Here is a 21914-nt window from a genome sequence, read left to right on the forward strand (position 1 = left end):
TTAAGTAATCTTCTAGTAAGTTTTAACAGTACCATACCATGTATGGTCCAAAAAATTAAACATTGAATAAAACAAAACTGCGTTTGCCGGGAGTCGAACCCGGGTCTATTGCTTGGAAGGCAATTATCCTAACCGTTGGACTACAAACGCACATTTTGGAAATTGAAAAATAAAACAATACTTTAACTAATAATTTTATTCATCTAAATGAATTAAAAAGTATAGTTAATAAAATAAAAATGCGTTTGCCGGGAGTCGAACCCGGGTCTATTGCTTGGAAGGCAATTATCCTAACCGTTGGACTACAAACGCTATGTACTGTTTCAGAAATATATTTGCAATTTAACTTTGTTTATCTGAATCCTACACCAGATCCATAGTCAAATTAATATATTAATTTATTTCTTATGTCATTTTCTTTTGGCTCTTGTTTAAGTCGAGTCAAATCGAAGAACAGTACATAACATAGACCTATGGATTTTTTATTTTTCAAACCTAATTTAATAAAATATAGTAAATTATTTCCATTTTGTTTCTAGGTCTACCACAAAAAGCCATTTTCTTGCAATCAAATAGTTTTTACAGTTCTAAAAATTGCTATTATCCATGCTAAAATTATAAAAATTAAATAATCGTAATGAGAAAATCGTTGTAATATGATAAGAGTGAAACTATGTATTAGAATGAAAATAAAGAACACAGGTATCTTCTAATTATATTTCTTTTTTCAATTACATTTATTTCTCTTCAGCCAAATCTAATTTATTTTCATTTACCTTCTGCATTTTCACCGACTTATGCCCTGCAACAATATTACTATTATTCTTTTAAACATTCTTCGTCCAGTTTCTGATTCAATTAATTGTAAAATTTCTAAATATCCCATCGTAAAAAACGTTTTCTTGACAAATATGCTGATACGGGTTTATATAGTTTGGATTTTATGTCACAGAATAAATAACTTAAAACTATCTTGACGTTTCAAAAAACTGGTGTCACTGAACATTACATCTAGATAATAATATCCACACAAAATTATAAGCATTTTTATGTCATTTATGCATTTTTATTTTCAAAATACGAATTAAAATATGCTATTCTGCGAATTAAGCATTTGGTATGTATTAGCTTGGGGCAAATATAGCACTTTTTTTAACAGGTTTTAACACCCAATATCCTGAAAGTTTTACCATGAAGAGATACTCTCCAGTGCAATGATTTAGTAAACTCTAATCACATCTAAATGTCTAATGATCAGTCAGATACTTATGGATGGTCAAAGTCAACTTTGTCAGTTCCGAATGGGGCATACCATTGGCATGGAAACATCATCCAAGTCAGTATGTTCCATAACCCCTTTTCCAAATCAGTGTTAGTCAGTCCCTGATGCTGCCATAGTAAACTCTAGCGGTAATCTAGCATCTGCTTGTCAGCAATTCAGCAAAAAAAAATATAATCGAACCCTTCACAGCACAATTATGGATCCTAAATCAAATGAGCACTAACTCCGGAATGATCTGCTCAGAACATACAAGCAGGAAGACACGAGGAAATGTGGAGAGAAAGGGCGATTTCTATACAATGAGGCCATTCAAAAATATACATGCAAAAGCCACACCAAAGACACATTGAACTGCCTTCCTGACACACTTCTAAACCCTAAAATCTCTTCAACACAACAGCGTACTGAAGATGAAAAATGAAAAAATAAGCAAAAGCAATCCAACGCCACCGGAATTACAACCTGCAAAATCCACCATGTTCATAATGTCAAAATTTGGCTCTGCAACAATTTGACCACGATGAATTTGAGACAGGCCAAAAAAAATTCTAATCATATCATAGGAGTAAAACTAGGGTGTGCACTGTGCAAGAAAACGTGAATCTTTAAAGACGTGTATTATATTCGTTGAAGTAAAAGCCGGATCAGTATTAATATATAAAATAAATTTCAAAATGGGACTTACCATTATTTTTTAATGTTTGTGAAGTTGGGAGAGCTGGTAATGACATCTCTGCCAAAATGGATAGGGACAATAGTTAAGCAAACGCAAACAGTATTTTGTAATATCAGCATCCTGGAATAAAAGAAAAGGTATGCAATGATGAAGACAGTAATTTTCTCCAAAAACATACCGGGAGCACAGAGTGACAAAGATGTAATTGAAGATGACGATGATGGCCAGGGCGCAGCAATGTTGTCACTCAAATCACATGTAAAGCTAAAACCGGATGAATTGTCAAATATCACATCTCCAGGCAAGCTCCGAAGTAAACATCCTGCATATAAACCAACAAACATCTTATTATTTACCAATTATCCCTTGACAAAAGTCAAGCATTAATACACTGTGCTTTAAAAGCAGCTTTTTTCTCTGCTCATCGGAACTATTTTTATTATGAGATGATTCAAGATTGTATTCTAATGAACCTAGAATGCATCCCTCCTAATTCCCCACTCTATGATGACAAAAACCAAGTGCTGTTGTATTAACCAGTGTGTAAATAGGTTAGTGAAGTAAAAACAACAGCTCTGAAGAAAATGCAAGCGCTAGAAATAAGAGCAAACCTTGTTGTCCATAAGCTGCCGCACCAGCATCATGCAGAACCACAACAGAGGAATTAGATCAGAGAAATTCAAAAAGTGGCCATGGGCAGCACATATCAATTAAGCTTGAGCAGGATAAATACCTTGTATGCTGAAATCTTTCAAATCAACATCACAAAGCTCATAAATATTTGTCATCACTCCACCTCCACGCAACATAGATCCAAAAAGTGTTGCACATATTATAGCTTGTTTATTTGTAATTAACATTTGCTTTTGTATCCCAGCAATATATGCGTTCAATGAACTACAACAGGAAGGACTAGGGGCAGCTACATTCTGACACGAACTGATTACTTCAGCAGGCTCCTTAAAACTCAAAGGACAAACTGCACAGGCAATATTTACTCTTTACAAGTGTTGAAAAAAAGGTGAAACAAGATTACAATTCAATTTACAAAACATAATTTTAACTATATGTCATTCACATGCACAACTTTGGGTTCAGGCACATCTCAAAACATAAAGTGCACGCATCTGGGAAATGTAAAATTGAAATAAAATATCATATAAAACAACATTCTGGCCATTTTAGTTTGCCTAAAAGAAAAACACACAAATTCCAACTTTTTCCTAATGGAACTCAATCTCTTCTTTACTATAAAGGAAATATAGATAAAATGTGAAATCACCCAAGTAACAGGACACAAGAATATAAACCAATACACAGAAAACAAAAAATAATTTGGAATAAGGTACAGTATGACCAGTAATACAAAATCACTTAATTTCCTTTTCCCACATTCTAATCCTAATTTATCCATTAATGATATAATTGGCTGCATCACTGATAATCTCCTAAACTATAAATAAATTCAATTAAATTAAATTAAAAATGAAATAGCTAAACAGTGTACCTTTATTGACTTTGCAGGCAGACAGTATCCGGAATGCAGTATTTGCAGCTTCAAATGATAGCTTTTTGGAAAGATATGAATAAACCACACCTTTACAATCATTAAGATAGTCAGTGTGATTCACTTCCCCGGCCATATTTTCATTATTGTTAATCGTCGTTTGTCTTCCAGAAATCTGTAGGGCTGCATCCATTATGGCAGGCTGGCAAACAGGTCTGCAGCATTCTTTAAGTGGATCAACAGTGCTGCACGCCTCAACTAACTTACTTGTATTGACTGTTTTTTCGAGAGTAATATCATCCTTCACAGGACATGACCCGCCTGTAAAGTTAGATGATTTTATGGAGCATAGTGTAGGGATCGTACTATTAGCCCCTCTACTGGCTAGAATACTAATGATATCAGAAAAACAATGATTGGAAACAGCGTTAGGTAGAACCAAATCATCAGATTTCATGCTGTAGAAACCCTGGAAGATGTGGATCAAGCTACTAAACTGAGGACAACATATTACATTCCCTACAAGAGCTGCCAAAGGTCCAGAGCAATCAGATGCTGTTTTATCTAGTATATTTGATATACCTGGATGGGAAAAGTTCACAGGACATTTTCCCGTTAAAACTGGTTCGTATCTGGTTGGGAAAGTAGGATACATTGGTGGCAAAGACTCAGAGGGATACGGGAATTTTGGTAAGACAGCAGGTGATATTTCTATAGGGTCAAAGAGTCCAGATTCACCAGAAGCAGGTTGCTTAACTAACTCTACCAGAGAAGTAATTCTTCTATGGTCAGCATGTACTTCTCGTGCTGTCACATCTTGTAAAGTAGGAAGCCAGACGATAAAGAGAATTAGCTGACAGTAAAAGGAACCTGCAACAATGTAATCAGCACTTAACAGGAGGTATAATTCCTTGAACAAAATGTTAAAAAAAAGAGACCGCAATGCATACAATTGTGCGTTGATCCAACAGACATTTAAAACAGACTGATGAATTTATTGGTATGTATTACAGTATGATGATGACTACCTCAAAAATAACCCATACAAGAGTTTGCACAGTTTCAGGACTCAAGCTTATGAAAAACCAGTAAATTAATGAACCACTAACAAGGAAGCATCCATCAAAATGTACTAGTCTTACCCCTATAACCATTAGCATCCTGAGAGCAGCCCATAACTCTCTAGCCCTCTGGTACCATTGAGCTCTACACAGGAGAACAGAGTGGCAGTTGCCGGTGATAAGCCAATTGGTACCACATAGCAGTGTAGGAATGATGTAATACCCCCAAGCTTAAGATCTGTCATTAAAGTCAGAGAACAGTTTAGGTTGTTGAAAGAGGACAATCAAGTACAATTCCAAACCGCTACCTAATAGCCGAAGCCAACACAAACATGCTACTGCACAGGTCAAAACCAGTGAGACTATACTCCAAGATTATCAAGCCTGAAAAAATGAGATGCATTTAGCAGGAATTTTTTTGAGTGAGCAATAAAAAATGGAATTTTGAGACAGGGCAGTGCACACAGCAGTGCTTTTTAAACCCTAGGATTTTGTTTTCGTTTCTGCAAGTTCCTACAAGAAGATATTACACTTCAAAAATACCAAGATAAAATGGAACCAAGTAATCAACGGAAATGGTTTGCACTTCTGCTTCTTTTCCTTAACCACGAAGTTTGTGCAGACCATTACCCGTATCTCCTCTACCGCGTCAACAAGATTTGTGCCAAAATAAACTAATTAAATAATAAAGTGAACCTAGTAACTCAGATTAGATTCCATAATTAACTCACTGAGGTGGACAATTCCAGTTAAAGAAAAAACCAAAAAGCGACAAGAAAACTATAGCAATGACTAAGTTCCTTAGAAGCATAGTGAACAAACAGATTACACACACGGGTCCAGATGGACAGGGAAACAAACAGCTAATTTTCCTCTTTGTACTAAAAAACGAACACTAAGTGGCACGATCACCAAATCCAAATTTGACAAGCCAAAAATAGAAATTTCAAATATGACAACAAAAAAATACAAGATTCGAGTTAACAAGTGCAGAAAGAAAGAAACAAAGAGAGAGATTATGATTGATTTAGTAACGTACCAAAAGAAAAAGATAAAAAGCTTACGGTTGAACAGCGAGAAGTGGAAAATCAAATCGACCAAGGAATAGTTGCAGAAAAGGAAATATGGATCGGGTGGTAAAAGGAAACCCTGATGGAAGAATCGGAGCAGTGATGAAGAAGAGAAGAGAAGAATAGCAGAGAAGAAGAGTGATATGGTAACAGCTGGCACCCGCATTACCTACTCCTATTCCCATAAAGTTTAAACGCACCGTTTTCACTACACAACAATACTACTAACACTATAGTCATTAGTCCTGTTCACTCTTCACTCTTTCCCTTAAACTTCTTACTCTCAATCATTCAGGTTTAACTTTTCCTTAACAACTCTTGTCGATGTGGTGCCTTTCGTTTAATGCTAAAGTACATCTTTGCTTCAAAGTAATAATAGATTAAAAAATAACACTCCCTAATCAAGACATATCTTTTGATAAGAATATGTTAATAAATAATGTAATATTTTAATTTTAAATTATTATTTTCATTTGGGGAGCATATTTATTAAAATATTAGGGTGAATGGAATAATATGATTAGAAAAAAGAAAATAAGAGAAGAAAAAACTCCATTTTTGGGTAGGCTTGTTGGGCTACGTACTAACACCAAACAGGGGAGGTTTTTTGTCACTAATAAGGCTCCACTCATGATTGAAATTTTTTGCCTGCAAATGCACGCCACATAATGCTTTGAAAAACACTACTCATTCTCTCATTCACATACACACCTATGTGCCATCTCTTTTAAGATCCTAAACTTTCTAACCTACAATTATTCCCAATCCATGTCCTTCACATCTTCCTTGACCAAACATTATTGTCTTTAGTAGGTAACTACTACCTAATTTCAACAGAAAAAAAAAAGAATGCTTAGTTTACATGTCATTGTTAATAAATAAAGTTCATTTCAGATTGGTTAAATACTTAAATCATACAGATTTCTAGATTTAGTTTTTTTTTTCTAAAACAAAAAAAAACTGTAGTTATAATTTCTACCTAAAAGTTAATGGTTAAAACTATGATAAACAAATTTTAACTTTAAAAACTGAGTAAATAATGTGCCAACTTATAGTTTTCTTAGTCAAGGATGTAAATAATGTGCTAACTTAACCTAAATGTTAAGTTAAAAATAAATAAATATTTTTTATAGATAAAAACACTTTGAAAACCTATTACAGTTTTGTTTTAAAGTTTAGTTGATTTAAAATTCTCATCTTTCATTTTAAATAAAAAAAATTAAATAATACAATATTAAAAACGTATTTTTCTATCTTTTATAATTACAACTACTAAGTCAGGTGTCAATGTATTTTAACAGTAGAGTCGATTAAAAACTCATCCATCTATAAACATGAAGCTATCCCTGTAAATGGTTTCCTGGGCCATATTATGTCATTCCAGGTGTAATGAGTATAACGATCACAGGGTGTTGAGAGTGAAATACTTAATGATCAAACGTAAAAGTGAAAATTTATTCCCATGAAAGGAAATATAATTAGATGTCTGGTGTTAGTTACAAAGTAATGCAAGGAAAATCCTCAGCCGGGGGTCAAAGATTATGTAATGTAGTGTGCAAACATTTGGAAGAGATATAAGCACCACAGTGTCATATATCCCATGTTCATCCCCAGATGTAACTTTGGTAACATCTTTCACTAAATATTTGACAATATCTCACAATGGGACCCGGGATGGCCGACCGAACTCAAACGAGCATTTACAGGTAAAGGTTCTATTCTGATGGAGGTCTGTAATCAAGCATCTCCCTGATATTTAACTTGATTGAAGGCCCCATGGATGAGCATATGTGGGCACTTTTCCAGTACACACCTTTAGCACCTGAAGGTTTGTTTGTCTCTACTGATTTCTGTGGAAATTAGAAAGTTGGTTACAGGTTTATCATTGTGAAGTTAGAAATACAGATACAAAGGTTGCTTAGGAACATACCACAGCAGCAAGCAAGTTTACAAGAAGATCCTCTTCTGTAAAATCAGCTTTTCCAAAAGGTAAGTGCACGATTCCAGTTTTATCTGCCCTGTATTCAACTTTTCCCTGCTTGAATTCTGCTATAGCCTGTAATGGATTTAAAAGGGTTTCTGATTAACCATAAGAAAAAATCTTGAAATTTGTCACCGATTCTCTTGTAATTTCTCTTTCATCCCTCCCTCCCCGTATTTCTTTACAGAGAAAATGAAAAAACAAAATGAGAATGCGTTGTCTAAGTCTTAAATCAGTACATTTTTGCACAACGGTTCACTGCATACAACATGCAAGCAATGCAAAAAGCAAACAGAAGTGGATAATACACCTGAGGGATATTAGGTGTTACAGTGCCAGCTTTTGGGTTTGGCATCAGTCCTCTTGGCCCCAGAATCTTCCCTAGGCTAGCAACCTGACACAAACAACAACCATAATTAATTAAGGGTGGTTCCATCACAAATAGCAAAACGAAAAATATATTGAATTACTGAACTCTTCATAATTAAAGAAAACATGTCAACAGCATATCTAAAAGTTTAGTGATAGTACCTTTGAAGAGTACTAATGCTACCTTACAGCATGCTACCAAATTGAAAAACACCTAAGTTCATTAATTAATTTTAAAATAATATAGAAGAGATATGCATTTTATCAAAAGCACTTTGAAATGTCAAACGGGAACATGTGGGTCACAATCCATTTGATGCCATCTAATTATAGGTTTCAAACTTTCACTTAAAAAATATGGTCAGCAAGTGAAGTAAATTAACAGTTAAGAAGCACAGACAAAGCATGCCTAGATGATACATTCAGAACACCTGATTTAATAGAATGCAGAGGTTGCTAGACTAATTAAAATTAAATTTACCAAAGCACTTACAAGGTCGTTTTTTATCTGCATTAGGATACCCTATTTGTAAATAATTCAGTTATTACAAAATTTACAGATGACTTATTGAGATTACATAATTCTGTGGGATACTCAGATTATACAAATATATATATATATATATATATATATATATATATATATATATATATATATATATATATATATATATATATATATATATATATATATATATATATATATATATATATAAATGAGAAATTGACAAAATCTATTAATCCAATCACAAAATTAAAACAAAGATAACCAAAGCAACACCTTAGGCATCATATCTGGAGAAGCAATTAGTTTATCAAACTCCATGAATCCTCCTTTTATCTGTTCTATAAGGTCCTCTCCACCCACCAAATCAGCTCCTGCATTTTTTGCCTCATCGAATTTTTCACCTATCATAATGAACTTGGGATTAGTCTGGTAAAAACAAGAAATGTATTATGAACTATAAGAGAAAATACAGGCAATCCATAAATGGTAACTCTAATAGTGTTTTGTCCATTTCAACAGCGCTTGCAGAGCACCTTGGACAAGCCACAAATATCAATCCAATATCATAACAGCTTTTCCGGGCAAGGAGAGCACCACAAACTTCCCAATCCCTTGATGATTTGGCCTCCATACCAAAACCTTTGATTTAATATTGGAAACAAAGAGCTAGAAGAAACTACTCAAAGTCAAGGAACCCACTCAAAATTCATCAAACAGATTAAACTATAGTTTAATTATTTCAATTACAAACTGAATAAATTGATATAACAAGTGTACATTGAATAGAAAAAAAGTTGGATCTGACCTATCAATTTTCAATCATGTTACATACACAGACAATTGGATCTTACCTACCCACTACAACCATTTCATATACATAAATAGTTTAGCATTTAAATGAGTTAAATAGTTTAGTGTTCTTTTTCATCAAAAGTAAACACCTTAAGACAGAACTTGTTATGACATATATCTGCTCAGATTCAGAACCAGATCACCAACAGCACAATAAATCGCACTAAAACAGGCTCCCGAAATATACAACCCAGAGCGACTAGCAAAGCACTTTCATTTAATTGTTAATCTGTAACTATTATTTATGGTACAACAATCTTGTTACTTGAGGAAATTTGACTTCTTAAACCTATCCGTCTAATGGGTGAGTTTGCAAACAAAGCAATGCATAAAACTAAAATTGTAAACAATTAACCACAACCCATCCCAAACCCCAATCACCAGCCATCCTTCTTAACAATTAACTCTAAATGTTGCTACTCACTACATGGCTTAATAATGGTTTCGTACAACCTCAATAGTGTTACTTGATCCATGTAGCAAACCCAAAATATTAAGACATGGGTGGCAGTTGTTTCTGTGGATTCCTATCAGCAACTCCAGCTACAGCCATTTTTATTTTTCAGAGCAGAGACAGATCAAAGATTAATGTTCCTTTCAGAAGGATGGGATAAATGACAGAAATATTTAGAAAAAGGGGTCATGATCTAACATGAAAACTTAAAGCCTATGCCAGACAAGACACATTCTGACAGGGTGAAGATCATAAAATTATCCAAAGGAAAAAGATAGGCAGCTCAAGGACAGATGAAGAATGATCAAAATTACAGTCCACTTAGGGAAGGATTAAAACTTAAAATGGCACGCTGGTAAAAGCAGACACTAGTTGGTTAGAACTTTGTAGAATCTAAAGAGTATGACTGGCAATATCATATCACAAGGGGGTATAATCTTTTGCTTTCATAATTATTTATTTGTGCATGTAAATAAAAAGACAGATACTTTAAATACACAACCATAGCAACTCATACTTAGTACACACATGAAGCATGATCCATCACACTACCAAAACACACTTTTGAAAGAATTACCAGATATTAGTTGTTTAAAAATTCTGAAGCCAGAATGAAACAACTTCCCATTTATGAAGTGGCACAGAAAATCCTGTATTTCAATACCTTGCCTGGGCAACACAACGTCCACATGTGGAAGAGAAAAGCTACCATCTTATTATGCCCATACATTTCCTTTCGTATGAATCCTCTTTTAAGAAAATTATTTTCAGCATTTTCTGGAAACCTATGATTAACTAATAAAAGTGGGAGTGAAGACTACGAAGCATAAATACCTTGAGTGAGAACAGCCACTTTAACCGGTTTTCCAGTTCCCTTGGGCAGATTTACCTGTCAGGAAAGAATCATAAGACTCAGAATTAAAAATTCATTCATCATATCTCAAGTTCTCAATGTAACTGCATGTAACAAAATCAACCAAGGAGCAGGAGACTCACAGTTGCTCTCAGCTGTTGGTCGTTATATTTAGGGTCAATGTTGAGGCGGAAATGGGCTTCTACTGTTTCAACAAACTTGGTTTTAGCTGTTTCTTTAACCAAAGATATTGCTGTCTTCAAGTCATACTCTTTCTTACGCTCCCTCAATTGTTGAATTTCCAAGAACCTCTTAGACCTTGACTGGTGACACAGTAGAAGAACAATTAGACTTGAAACAAAGGGTTAAAACATTACATCAAATATGAACAACTTGATGACCGAAGCACTCAGCTCGATTATAGAAGAAGTAGGCAGATGGCTATCTCGTAAAAATTATATCAAAACTGTAGGAAGATACTGATGATGCAAATAAATGGGAAGGAGGAGACCAAACAAGCAAAAGCCATCCTAGAATGATAATGGAACAAACACTTTACACCACCATTAACAATCAAGGATGTACTGCTGACAAGCAACTCCGACCTGGTACTCAAACTATACACCCTTGAATATTCAGAACATATTCACATGTAAATTCCATTAAACATAACCATTCTGCGAAAAGACATGGTATACATAAACTTGGTCCAAATAAAATTATAACTCAATTGGTTTTTTTTCATCAACATCTTTTCAGGGGATCTCACCCCATCTCGTCCCACTTTAATGAACCGCTAGGCAATTTTACTTCCAAACATCGTTTAACTTCAATTGAATGAGCAAGGAACCCATTATTGATATCATTCAAACAAACTCAGGACATTCAGATACACCTTTTACCACTGCAGCAATTACTCTTCATCAACTCGATGGAACACGAAACAGAACACAGAAAAACACCAACACACTTCTACTTAAAAGCAATAATAAACCAAAAAAAAAGAGATAAACACATACAGATAAATAAGTAAAAGGGGGAAAGCAAACCACAAACCATGAAATTTATTAAAAAAAAAAATTAACCAGCGAACCTAAACTCCATAGACATAAATAAATTAAAAAAGAAAAAAAATTGAGAAAAATGAAAGATATTACACATACTCTGTCCCTCTTGAGAGGCAATGCAGCCTTGCCTTTCTTAGGCTTGACGGTGGCGACAGCGTCGGTGGGGGCGGACCCATCGACTCCATCCGCCGTGTCGTCGACCGTTTCAGCCAGTTCAACTTCGGCAGCCAAAGCAGCGACGACGGCATGGCTAGTCCTGGATTTGGGCTCTGCTCGGAAACTGAACCGGACCCACTTGGAAGAGGACTTCAATACGAGAGGACAAAACGATAATGTTCTAGAAAGAGGTCTCTGACTGTGAGAGAAGAAGCGAAGAGAAGAAGAAAGGTCTTGTGGATGAGCCAGCATAAGCGAAGGAGGTGTTGTACACGAAGCCATGCCTCTGTTTCTGATTATTCACTCTCTGCAAACCAAACCAAACCAAGCTTAGGTTTCTATACCTATCCGGATATCAAAAAAAAAAAAAAAAAAAAGATAAGATGTCTCCTATCATCTACGATTGACGCGTGGATTGTTATATCAGGGTAAAATAAAATAAAATAAAAATTAAAATTAAAATCCAGTGCTTGCAATTGCAAAATTAAAATGAGTTTAATGTTAAACATATTTATAGTCTAAATTAATGTTAGTAAAAAATGAGGAATTTTATATATTTATGGTCTTAATTAATTTTAAGTGATATGTTTCCATTTTTTAACTCATAAAAGATAATATCGTTCTGAAAATTATAATAATATAATGTGTAATAATGTATGCTCCATTTCGTTGTCATTTGACTTGAGTGATGAATATTGTCCATACATTGAAAACTTAGATTAGACTGTCGTTTCAATCTAACCTTCACAATATATGATCAAGTAGTTTTCAATTGCCTTGTGTGATATATCAGCCACTAATAAAATTTGTTTGATTGGGTGAAGTTGTTCTCTTAAAGATTAAGACGATGAATGAGATTGTCTATTTGGTTTTTTTTATGTTGTTTTTTCCTTCAAGATATATTGATTTTAATATATTAAAAAAGTTTTAATATTTTTAAAATGTTAAAATTAATGTATTAGTGTTTTTAAAAAATAATATTTTAACATACATATTTCTTTTATGTTGATATTACTATTTTTTATTTTTACTATTTTTCTTCTTTTAAAAAATATAAAACTTTATTCGGTTATTATTTTACTTGTCAAATAAATAAAATATTATCATATTTTTATAGAAATTTTTTAACGCTTAAATAAGTAAAAAAATTTAAAATTTATAAATATAAATACAAGATATTAAGTGAATATTTTTTTAAAATACTAATTATATTTATAAAATTTATTGTGATCTATATATTATCATTATAATAGTATCTATCTCGGATATATAATAACATAGTTAATAATACGAGATAAAGAGATTTATTTAATCTTGTTAAATCGTTTTCTTTAATAATATATATATATATATATATATATTCAAATATAAATAATAAATTAATAGATTTTTTAGTTTCAATATTTATAAGAAATGTTTAATGGGGTTCTAATAATAAAATTTAGAAATCGTATTCGATAATTCTGATAAATATTGAGAAATTGTTAAATAAGAATAATTGAATTCTTAGAAATTAAAATATTGATAGAAACTATCGTAAGATTGTACCAAAAATGTATAGTATCTTAGGATGGAAAAGAAATAACAGCCTAATTAAATTCTAGAATTCAAGCAATATGATTATGAACATGAGAATGTTGGGAACATTCATGGCATTCTTATTAAGCTTTCTTTTAACTAAAATTCGCTGGAACCAGTAAAGCAAAGAGAGAAATGATCGTTAAGTGGTGTGACCAAATCTAACTTTTCAGTTGGATTTTTGTTTGTTGCTATTTGTTGAACACTAAAAATACGATATTCTATATTAAATAACAAATAAGTAATTAAGTGGTGTAATCGAGTTTGGATTTTTCTTTTAGATTTTTTGGTATTGTTTTTCACTGAATATTTAAAATACATTCATATTAGTGTATTGGTTTTTTAATATATTTCAAAACATAAAAATTTAATTATCACTTTTATAATTATAGTTTGTTATTATTGAAATGCACTTATGTTTACTGGGTTTGTGATAAATAGGTTGTATTGTACTTTTAGTAAAATTTAAATTTCCTAAAGTTAACATAATATTTTTACAAAAAATATATGGTTAACAAATTAAGATTTTTCTATTATTATTTTATTATTATTATATGATTATATATTAGTATTTTTACTTTAATTTTAACTTCATTACTCAAAATGTGATGTATTAAAAAACTTTTCCTTTTTTTTTTTGAGGATTATACTTTAGATTTTGTGATCCATTATTCTAAAAAATCGTGTCTATATTTTCTCAGTTAGTAGTTGGGAAACTAAAAAAAAAGTTTCCTATGAAATAATGACTTTTTTCATATTAAAATGTTCCAGTGAAAAACATGGATTACAGTTGAAAAGCTGTGTATCTTAGAAAAAATAAGTACCAGATGAAATAGAAAGATAGCTATAGTTTTTTCAGTCTCACCACTCGCCGGATAGATCAAAATCAACGGATGAAGTATAGGTGTCTTTGTTTTATGTATTTGGCAATGAATATTAAAATTTGGATAGTTTTATATACAGATAGAAAATGGATGAAAAAAGACAATTTTTTTTAATTTATTTTGGAGAAATGTTTCTTTACATTCAATATTACCATCATTTGACATTTACTTTCTAAATAAAATTATTTTGAGGATATGATTATATTGAAGTTAGTTTTCTGTTAGGGTAGTTAGTTTTTTAGTGTCTTTTCCGTTCTCCTTTCCTAACTTTTAAAAGGTTAGGTTTTTCCCTCAATAGATATATATAGAACACACAGAACACAGTACTGTAATTTTTACCGTTTTCATAGATATTAAAGTTGAAGCTTTTCTTACCTTTTCTCTTATTCTGATCTATCTTTTCTCTTACTGTATCTGCAACGGAAGTCTTCTGGTGTGCCTTCCATAGCTTCTCTCTCTGCTACGAACCTAAAGTTCTGCTATGTTCCTCTCTCTATTCACCATCAAGGTTGACGAAGACTGGGTGCTTCTGGAAGAGATATTTTATCTCAGTGGCTTTTTCAGCATTTGGGTTTTAGTTTAAAAGGCTTTTGGGCCTTTCTTCGTGACTTAAGATTTGGGCCTCACTTACAATATGGTATCAGAAGTGCAACCTGTTTCTTGAGTTGTTCTTGGCATCTTGACCTGTTCTTGACACGATGGAAAACAACCCAGATCCCACCACTAATCCCTCCAGCCCCTATTATCTTCATCTTGGTGAAAATCCAGGCATTACCCTTATTTCCCAGGTCCTTACTGAATCCAATTACTCATCATGGAGCAGAAATTTGAAACGAGCTATACTCTCCAAAAACAAAATTAAATTCATTGATGGCAGTATCCAAAAGCCTGCCAGAAATGACAAATTATTTGAAGCATGAGAAAGATGTGATACAATGGTTCTATCTTGGATCATCAAGACCCTTTCAACCCAGATTGCAGAAAGCGTCCTTTATGTTGACACTGCCCAAGATCTTTGGGAAGAACTCAAAGACAGGTTTTCTAAGGGAGACTGTTTCAAGATTTCAGATTTATTACAAGATATGCATTCTATTAAGCAAGGAGAAAGAAATATCAATCAATATTTCACTGACTTAAAAATTCTTTGGGAAGAATTAGAATCTCTCAGGCCTATACCCTGTTGTACCTGCCAGAACCCATGCACTTGTGATCTGTCTAAAATCTCTCTAAAATACAGAGAGGCTGAACACGTTATTTGCTTCCTAAAAGGACTCAATGACACCTATCAAACTGTTCGGACTCAAATCCTTCTAATGAAGCCACTTCCGAACATCAACAAGGTTTTTTCTCTCCTTATACAGCAAGAAAGACAACATCAGGACAGGGGAGGCCAAAATGATTCTTTCAAAATTTTAGCCAGCACATCTGACAAGACCAACTGGAGAGGTCAAGGCCGTGGCACTAACTCAAGGGGTCAAGGAAGAGGAAGAGGGAGAAATCCCAACTATGGGAAGAAATGTTCCCATTGCCAGAAGATGAATCACACGATTGATGAATGTTACTCTAAACATGGTTTTCCACCATGGTACAAGAAGAATGATCACCAAAACAGTCAGGATAGGGGAGGCCAAAATGAATGGAGTTATGCTAATGCTTGCAAAGAAGATTCTACCTCTACCCAGACTCAAAATACTCAACAGGAGACTCATAGTAATTCTATGCAGGGTTTTACTCCTGAACAGGTGCAAAAATTATTAAAAATCATAGAGGGTACCCAAACCCAAAATACTCACAACATTAGTCAGGTTCAGAGAAACATCCCTGAAGACAACCAAGGTAATTTTTCCTGGATCATTGACACTAGGGCTACTGATCATGTGACCCATGAAAGAAAATATTTTGTTACTTTTTAGAAAATTAAACCCATAACAGTCAAACTTCCTAATAATTCTATGGTTACAGCCCAACACGCTGGAACTGTCCAATTCTCTGAAAATCTTATCATTTTCAATGTTCTCTACATTCCTGAATTTTCTTTTAACCTTATATCTGTACAAACTCTAACAAGGGACTTAAATTGTATTCTAACATTTTCTTCTAAGACCTGCCAGATTCAGGACAACTCTACCTTGAAGATGATTGGGCATGCTAACGTTTTCAAAGGCCTTTACTATCTTCAGTCATTTCCTGTTTTTACCCAGCACTATGTACCTAAGACTGTTCTTTCTTGTAAACATGTTAGTGATGACCTATGGCACTATAGATTAGGACATCCAGGTCACAAAATCATAGAACAAATATGTAAAAGTTTTCCCTATGTTCAAATGCCATCTAAGATTGTTTGTGATATTTGTCATTATGCTAAACAACATAAACTGCCTTTTTCCCAGAGCACCACTGTTTCTGCTAACTGTTTTGATCTAATACATTGTGATATATGGGGACCCATTTCTATATCTTCTATCCATGGGCATAAATACTTTCTTACCATAGTAGATGACTATAGTAGACACACTTGGATTTTTTTTTAATGCACAATAAAGGACAAACTAGAGAGCTTTTACAGAATTTTATCCTAAAAATCAAAAACTAGTTTGGAAAAACTGTTAAAACTCTTAGATCTGATAATGGCCCTGAATTTAATTGCATTAGCATGTATAATTCATATGGTATTGAACATCAAAAAAGTTGTGTGGAGACACCCCAACAGAATTCTATTGTTGAACGTAAGCATCAAGATATATTGAATAAAACTCGTAGTCTGCTCTTCCAATCTGGTATCCCTACTGCTTATTGGTGTTATGTTGTTTCTCATGCTATATATTTGATAAATAGGCTTCCTACTTCTGTTCTTAATGGTAAAACTCCTTATGACATGATATATAACAATCCTCTCACTTATTTGAACTTAAAAACTTTTGGATGTCTTTGTTTTGCCTCCACTTTAGAACATAATAGACACAAGCTTGATTCTAGAGCTAGGAAAGGTGTTTTCTTAGGATATAAAAATGGGGTTAAAGGATATGTTATACTTGATGTGAATACTAGAGAGATCTTCCTAAGCAGGAATGTTATTTTCTATGAGAATATTTTTCCCTATAAAACTCAACAGAATAATGCTAATAATTGTGCTGAAAAGGAGATAGAAACTGTTTTTCCGAATGACTTCTGGTATGGTCCTAACTGTAATGAGACTCAAAATTTTCTTGAGAATATAAACACTGAGCAGGAACCTGATCACACAGAAAACACTAGCAGCAATACTGGTAATGATCATGCTAGTGACAGTGCTAGAAGACCCACTAGAACAAAAAGGGTCCCCGGATATCTCAATGATTACATCCATCAGGTTAATCACTCCTTATCTGATTCTCTACATGTTAAGAATAATTACAAAACCCCCTATCCCATTTCCAATGTTTTGTGTTATGATTCTTTGTCTGAAAAACACCTAAAGTACACTTTAGTTGTTTCTTCCGCTAAAGAGCCAAAATCCTATAATGAGGCCAAGGAAAATCATGAATGGGTTACAGCTATGCAAAAAGAACTCAAAGCTTTGCAGGATAATGGAACTTGGAACTTAACTCAACTCCCTCCTAGAAAAAACTCCATTGGCTGCAGGTGGGTTTACAAGATAAAGCATAAGGCTGATGGCAGCATAGAGAGATACAAAGCTCGCTTAGTAGCCAAAGGATATACTCAGCAAGAAGGTATAGATTTTCTAGACACCTTTTCACCTGTTGCTAAGTTAACCATTGTCAGAATGATTCTGGCCATTGCGGCTGCAAAGAATTGGCATCTACATCAACTTGATGTAGATAACGCCTTCCTACATGGAGACTTAAATGAGGAGGTGTACATGGAACTACCACCAGGGTTGGATATTCAGGAGAAAGGACAAGTTTGCAGGTTAACAAAGTCTCTATATGGGCTCAAACAAGCTAGTAGACAATGGTTTGACAAGTTGTCTTCTTTTCTAGTTTCTGTTAATTACACTCAATCTAAATCTGATCATTCCCTTTTTATTAAGAAAACTTCCACAAATTTTACAGCCCTGCTTGTATATGTAGATGATATTATTTTAGCAGGAAATTCTATTAAAGAAATTGACCACATTAAAGCTCTTCTCCATAATGCTTTCCGGATCAAAAACCCAGGAGAACTAAAGTATTTTCTGGGCTTTGAAGTTGCTAGATCTAAGAAAGGAATACACCTATGCCAAAGGAAATATGCTTTGGACATTCTTGAAGAAACAGGGATGCTGGGATCTAAACCTTGCACAACTCCTTTTTTAAGTGACACAAGTTCCCTATACAAAACTGAAAATCACTTGACCAATCCAAATTCCTATCGCAGGCTAATAGGGAAGCTTCTTTACCTTACTAATACTATACATGATCTATGCTTTTCTGTTAATCTTCTTAGTCAATTTGTTAATTCACCTACTGATTACCACTATCGGGCTTTGCAGCACATGCTTAGATACATTAAATCCGGCCCTTCACAATGCCTCTTCTTTGCTGCTGACTCTCATATCCAGATCAAAGCTTTCAGTGACTCGGACTGGGCCACTTGTCCTAATACTAGAAGATCTACCACTGGCTTTTGTGTCTTCCTTGGATCCTCTCTTATATCATGGAAAACAAAAAAACAAAGTATTGTTTCCAGGTCGTCCACTGAAGCAGAGTATCGAGCACTGGCTGCTACCGTATGCGAAATCCAATGGATCTCTTACATCCTACAAGATCTCAATGTTGAGACCACTACGACTGCTGCTCTCTACTGTGACAATAAGTCTGCCAGACATATTGCTCACAATCAAAGCTATCATGAAAGGACTAAGCACATCGAACTCGACTGTCACGTTGTTCGAGAGAATATTCAAGCGAATCTCCTTCATCTCCTACCTATTCGCTCCAACGAACAACTTGCTGACATATTCACGAAACTTCCTCACCGTGTGCGTTTTCAGTTTATCGTTCCCAAGCTTGGATTGGTAAACATACACAATCCAGCTTAAGGGGAGGCTATTGAAGTTAGTTTTCTGTTAGGGTAGTTAGTTTTTTAGTGTCTTTCTCGTTCCCCTTTCCTAACCTTTAAAAGGTTAGGTTTTCCCCTCAATAGATATATATAGAACACACATAACACAGTACTGTAATTTTTACCATTTTCATAGATATTAAAGTTGAAGCTTTTCTTACCTTTTCTCTTATTCCGATCTATCTTTTCTCTTACTGTATCTGCAACGGAGGTCTTCTGGTGTGCCTTCCATAGCTTCTCTCTCTGCTACGAACCTAAAGCTCTGTTATGTTCCTCTCTCTATTCACCATCAAGGTTGACGAAGACTGGGTGCTTATGGAAGAGATATTTTATCTCCGTGACTTTTTCAGCATTTGGGTTTTGGTTTAAAAGGCTTTTGGGCCTTTCTTCGTGACTTAAGATTTGGGCCTCACTTACAATAGATTAATGTGAATTATTCGATATTTGTTGTGTTGTTTAAAGTCTAACAATTGTTTGGTAAAAAGTCTTTCATGTGTTCAAATCATTTTAACGGTATTTATAAAATATATTTTGATATGAAAGTCAGATTAATTTAAATAAATAACAATGAATGTTGTTATTAATGTGTTATTTACATTTTTATTTGAAATTTCTATTTATAGATTTTGTGTTAAATTTTTAATTAAGGTTCATCTAATTACCATCTAAATGTAAATATTATTCTTTAATTTTGGGTTAATCAATCTATTTTAATACTATTTAGACGAACTAGTCTGGATTATGAATGACTATGTGTTAAGTAATAGTGTAAGTTCAATAACATCATCCTAGTTTGGTTTATGAGTGATTGTGTGTAAGTAACTATTTAAGTTTAATAACATCGTCTAAATTGTTTGATTGATCATTTAGTATAATATATGATAAGATAGACTCAACAATTTATTATCTAAATGATTTAGTTAATTATTCAGTATGTTAAGTGATGATACAAACTCAACTATTTTATGATTTATAGTAATTGATCGTTTGTAGTGTAGTTGACCGATCATTTGAAATAGTGAAGACTAGCTAATAAAGAAAAAGACAAATAAATGATAAAATAATAATATGAGATACTGTAAAAAAATTATAGATGGTAATGGAACGCTTTGCCTTTTTTGTTTGAAGATTCATGAGCTAAAAGGTTTATTTAATCCATTTTTATTATTTTTTGCTTTCTTTCGTTATTGTTTTTCTAACCATTTATCTCTCACGCGCTTCTTCATTTTCTGTAAACTAATTGTAAGTTTTTTTTACTTGTTTTAACATCTAAGTGTGTAATTGATAGGCTGTCATTGAAGCTATCAAATTAATATTACTTTTCAAGGCAACTTCAGTATTGTCAAGTAGTATTCAAGAAGGTAGATAGGGCTAAAGTAATCCTAAGTCGTCTCCCAACAAACACGGAATTACTTTTGAATATCTAACTCTTACGAATGTTGTGCAATGCTTATGGATAAAAGTGATGTTTGGAGAATGTTTAAAGAACAAATAAGAAACTTAAAAACGATTATAATGAAATAGACTAATTCCACTGATAATCGGTTATTCACATACAATTGTTCAATTCATTATTATTTAAGTTTCAAATTAATTAAAGTACATTCTTAATTAATTTGAGGGCGATCATACATTTAACCAAAGTAAATTCTCAATCAAATGCAAAACCTTTCTAGATTATTCACAATAAATTCAACCAAAGTACATTCTCAATCAAATCCTATTGTGTTTAATCATGTCTATTCTTAAATCTCCTAACCAAGTTAAAAGTTAATCAATTAAAGTAAATTCTCAATTGATTATAATTGAAATTATTACTACCAATCAAAATACATTCTCAATTGATAGTAAAAACCATTTAATCATATGAAAGTTCCTAAATTAAATCAAAGTAGATTCTCAGTTAAACCTAAAAACCCTAGAACTCATATAATCAATATGCATGTAGATTCAAACACATTATGATGCAAAAATCTTTACTTTTAACACGATAGAGAGATGAAAGACATAGAGAGAGAACAACTTAAATCAATAATCAAAATAAACAATTGCATTAATTGAACGTAGCCTCAGAATCCATAATGGAATTACAGCAGAATAGTCCTAGATGTTTAGCTCTCCATGAATGGAATTGAATACAAGATGAAAGAAAAGTGAGAGGAATATGAGAGAATGAATGAATTAAGGGAAGTCCCTCTTTCTGCTTCCCTTGGGTCTCTTTATATAGGCTTGATTGGGCTTGGACTCTGAATAGTTTGTTGATAAGATATTTTCTGTTGATATATTATATCTTTCAAATATTCATTAGATTAAATCAGTTTTAAAGAATATTTGATAGATATTAACTCAATTATCTTATATCCTATATCTTCCAAATAACTAAAAGATTTAGATAATGATAAAATTATTTGGAAGATATTTTCTGTTGATATTCCCAAATTAAATTCAACAACTGAATTTTATCTTTTAGATTTTCTGACTTTCCAAAATTACACAAATACCCTGAAATTTCCTCTATTTGCACTTTAGCCCCTTCAGAATTCTCCAAAATTGCACCAAAACCCCTGTTTGACCAA

At 33.2% G+C, this 21914-nt stretch overlaps 2 protein-coding genes and 2 non-coding genes across 7 annotated transcripts; all 4 read right to left on the minus strand.

The window, feature by feature from the left end:
* Window positions 1-78: 78 nt before the first annotated feature.
* Window positions 79-150, minus strand: TRNAG-UCC (transfer RNA glycine (anticodon UCC)). The gene has a single exon. It is a non-coding gene; the product is annotated as a tRNA-Gly (tRNA).
* A 90-nt stretch (window positions 151-240) lies between these two features.
* Window positions 241-312, minus strand: TRNAG-UCC (transfer RNA glycine (anticodon UCC)). Its single transcript has one exon. It is a non-coding gene; the product is annotated as a tRNA-Gly (tRNA).
* Window positions 313-1403: 1091 nt separating this feature from the next.
* On the minus strand, window positions 1404-5782 carry LOC108340744 (uncharacterized GPI-anchored protein At1g61900). 4 transcript variants are annotated; one of them, XM_017578297.2, is made up of 9 exons: window positions 5591-5782; window positions 4835-4910; window positions 4608-4764; window positions 3466-4335; window positions 2692-2937; window positions 2570-2584; window positions 2137-2280; window positions 1968-2015; window positions 1404-1744 (listed from the first exon to the last, which is right to left on the minus strand). In XM_017578297.2, the coding sequence occupies exons 3-9, from the start codon at window positions 4639-4641 to the stop codon at window positions 1671-1673; spliced, it is 1431 nt and encodes a 476-aa protein (XP_017433786.1). In that variant the 5' UTR covers window positions 4642-4764; window positions 4835-4910; window positions 5591-5782; the 3' UTR covers window positions 1404-1670. The 4 variants fall into 4 exon arrangements, with proteins under 4 accessions (XP_017433786.1, XP_017433787.1, XP_017433785.1 ...); XM_017578298.2 differs by having other exon boundaries at window positions 5566-5782; XM_017578296.2 differs by lacking the exon at window positions 4835-4910.
* Window positions 5783-7027: 1245 nt separating this feature from the next.
* On the minus strand, window positions 7028-12223 carry LOC108340518 (50S ribosomal protein L1, chloroplastic). The gene is made up of 7 exons (XM_052877713.1): window positions 11777-12223; window positions 10757-10936; window positions 10595-10649; window positions 8728-8855; window positions 7888-7971; window positions 7527-7652; window positions 7028-7446 (listed from the first exon to the last, which is right to left on the minus strand). The coding sequence occupies exons 1-7, from the start codon at window positions 12116-12118 to the stop codon at window positions 7312-7314; spliced, it is 1050 nt and encodes a 349-aa protein (XP_052733673.1). The 5' UTR covers window positions 12119-12223; the 3' UTR covers window positions 7028-7311.
* Between the last annotated feature and the right edge of the window lie 9691 nt (window positions 12224-21914).

Source organism: Vigna angularis, chromosome 5 (genome assembly GCF_016808095.1).
Source record: "Vigna angularis cultivar LongXiaoDou No.4 chromosome 5, ASM1680809v1, whole genome shotgun sequence".
Classification (NCBI taxonomy): domain Eukaryota; kingdom Viridiplantae; phylum Streptophyta; class Magnoliopsida; order Fabales; family Fabaceae; genus Vigna; species Vigna angularis.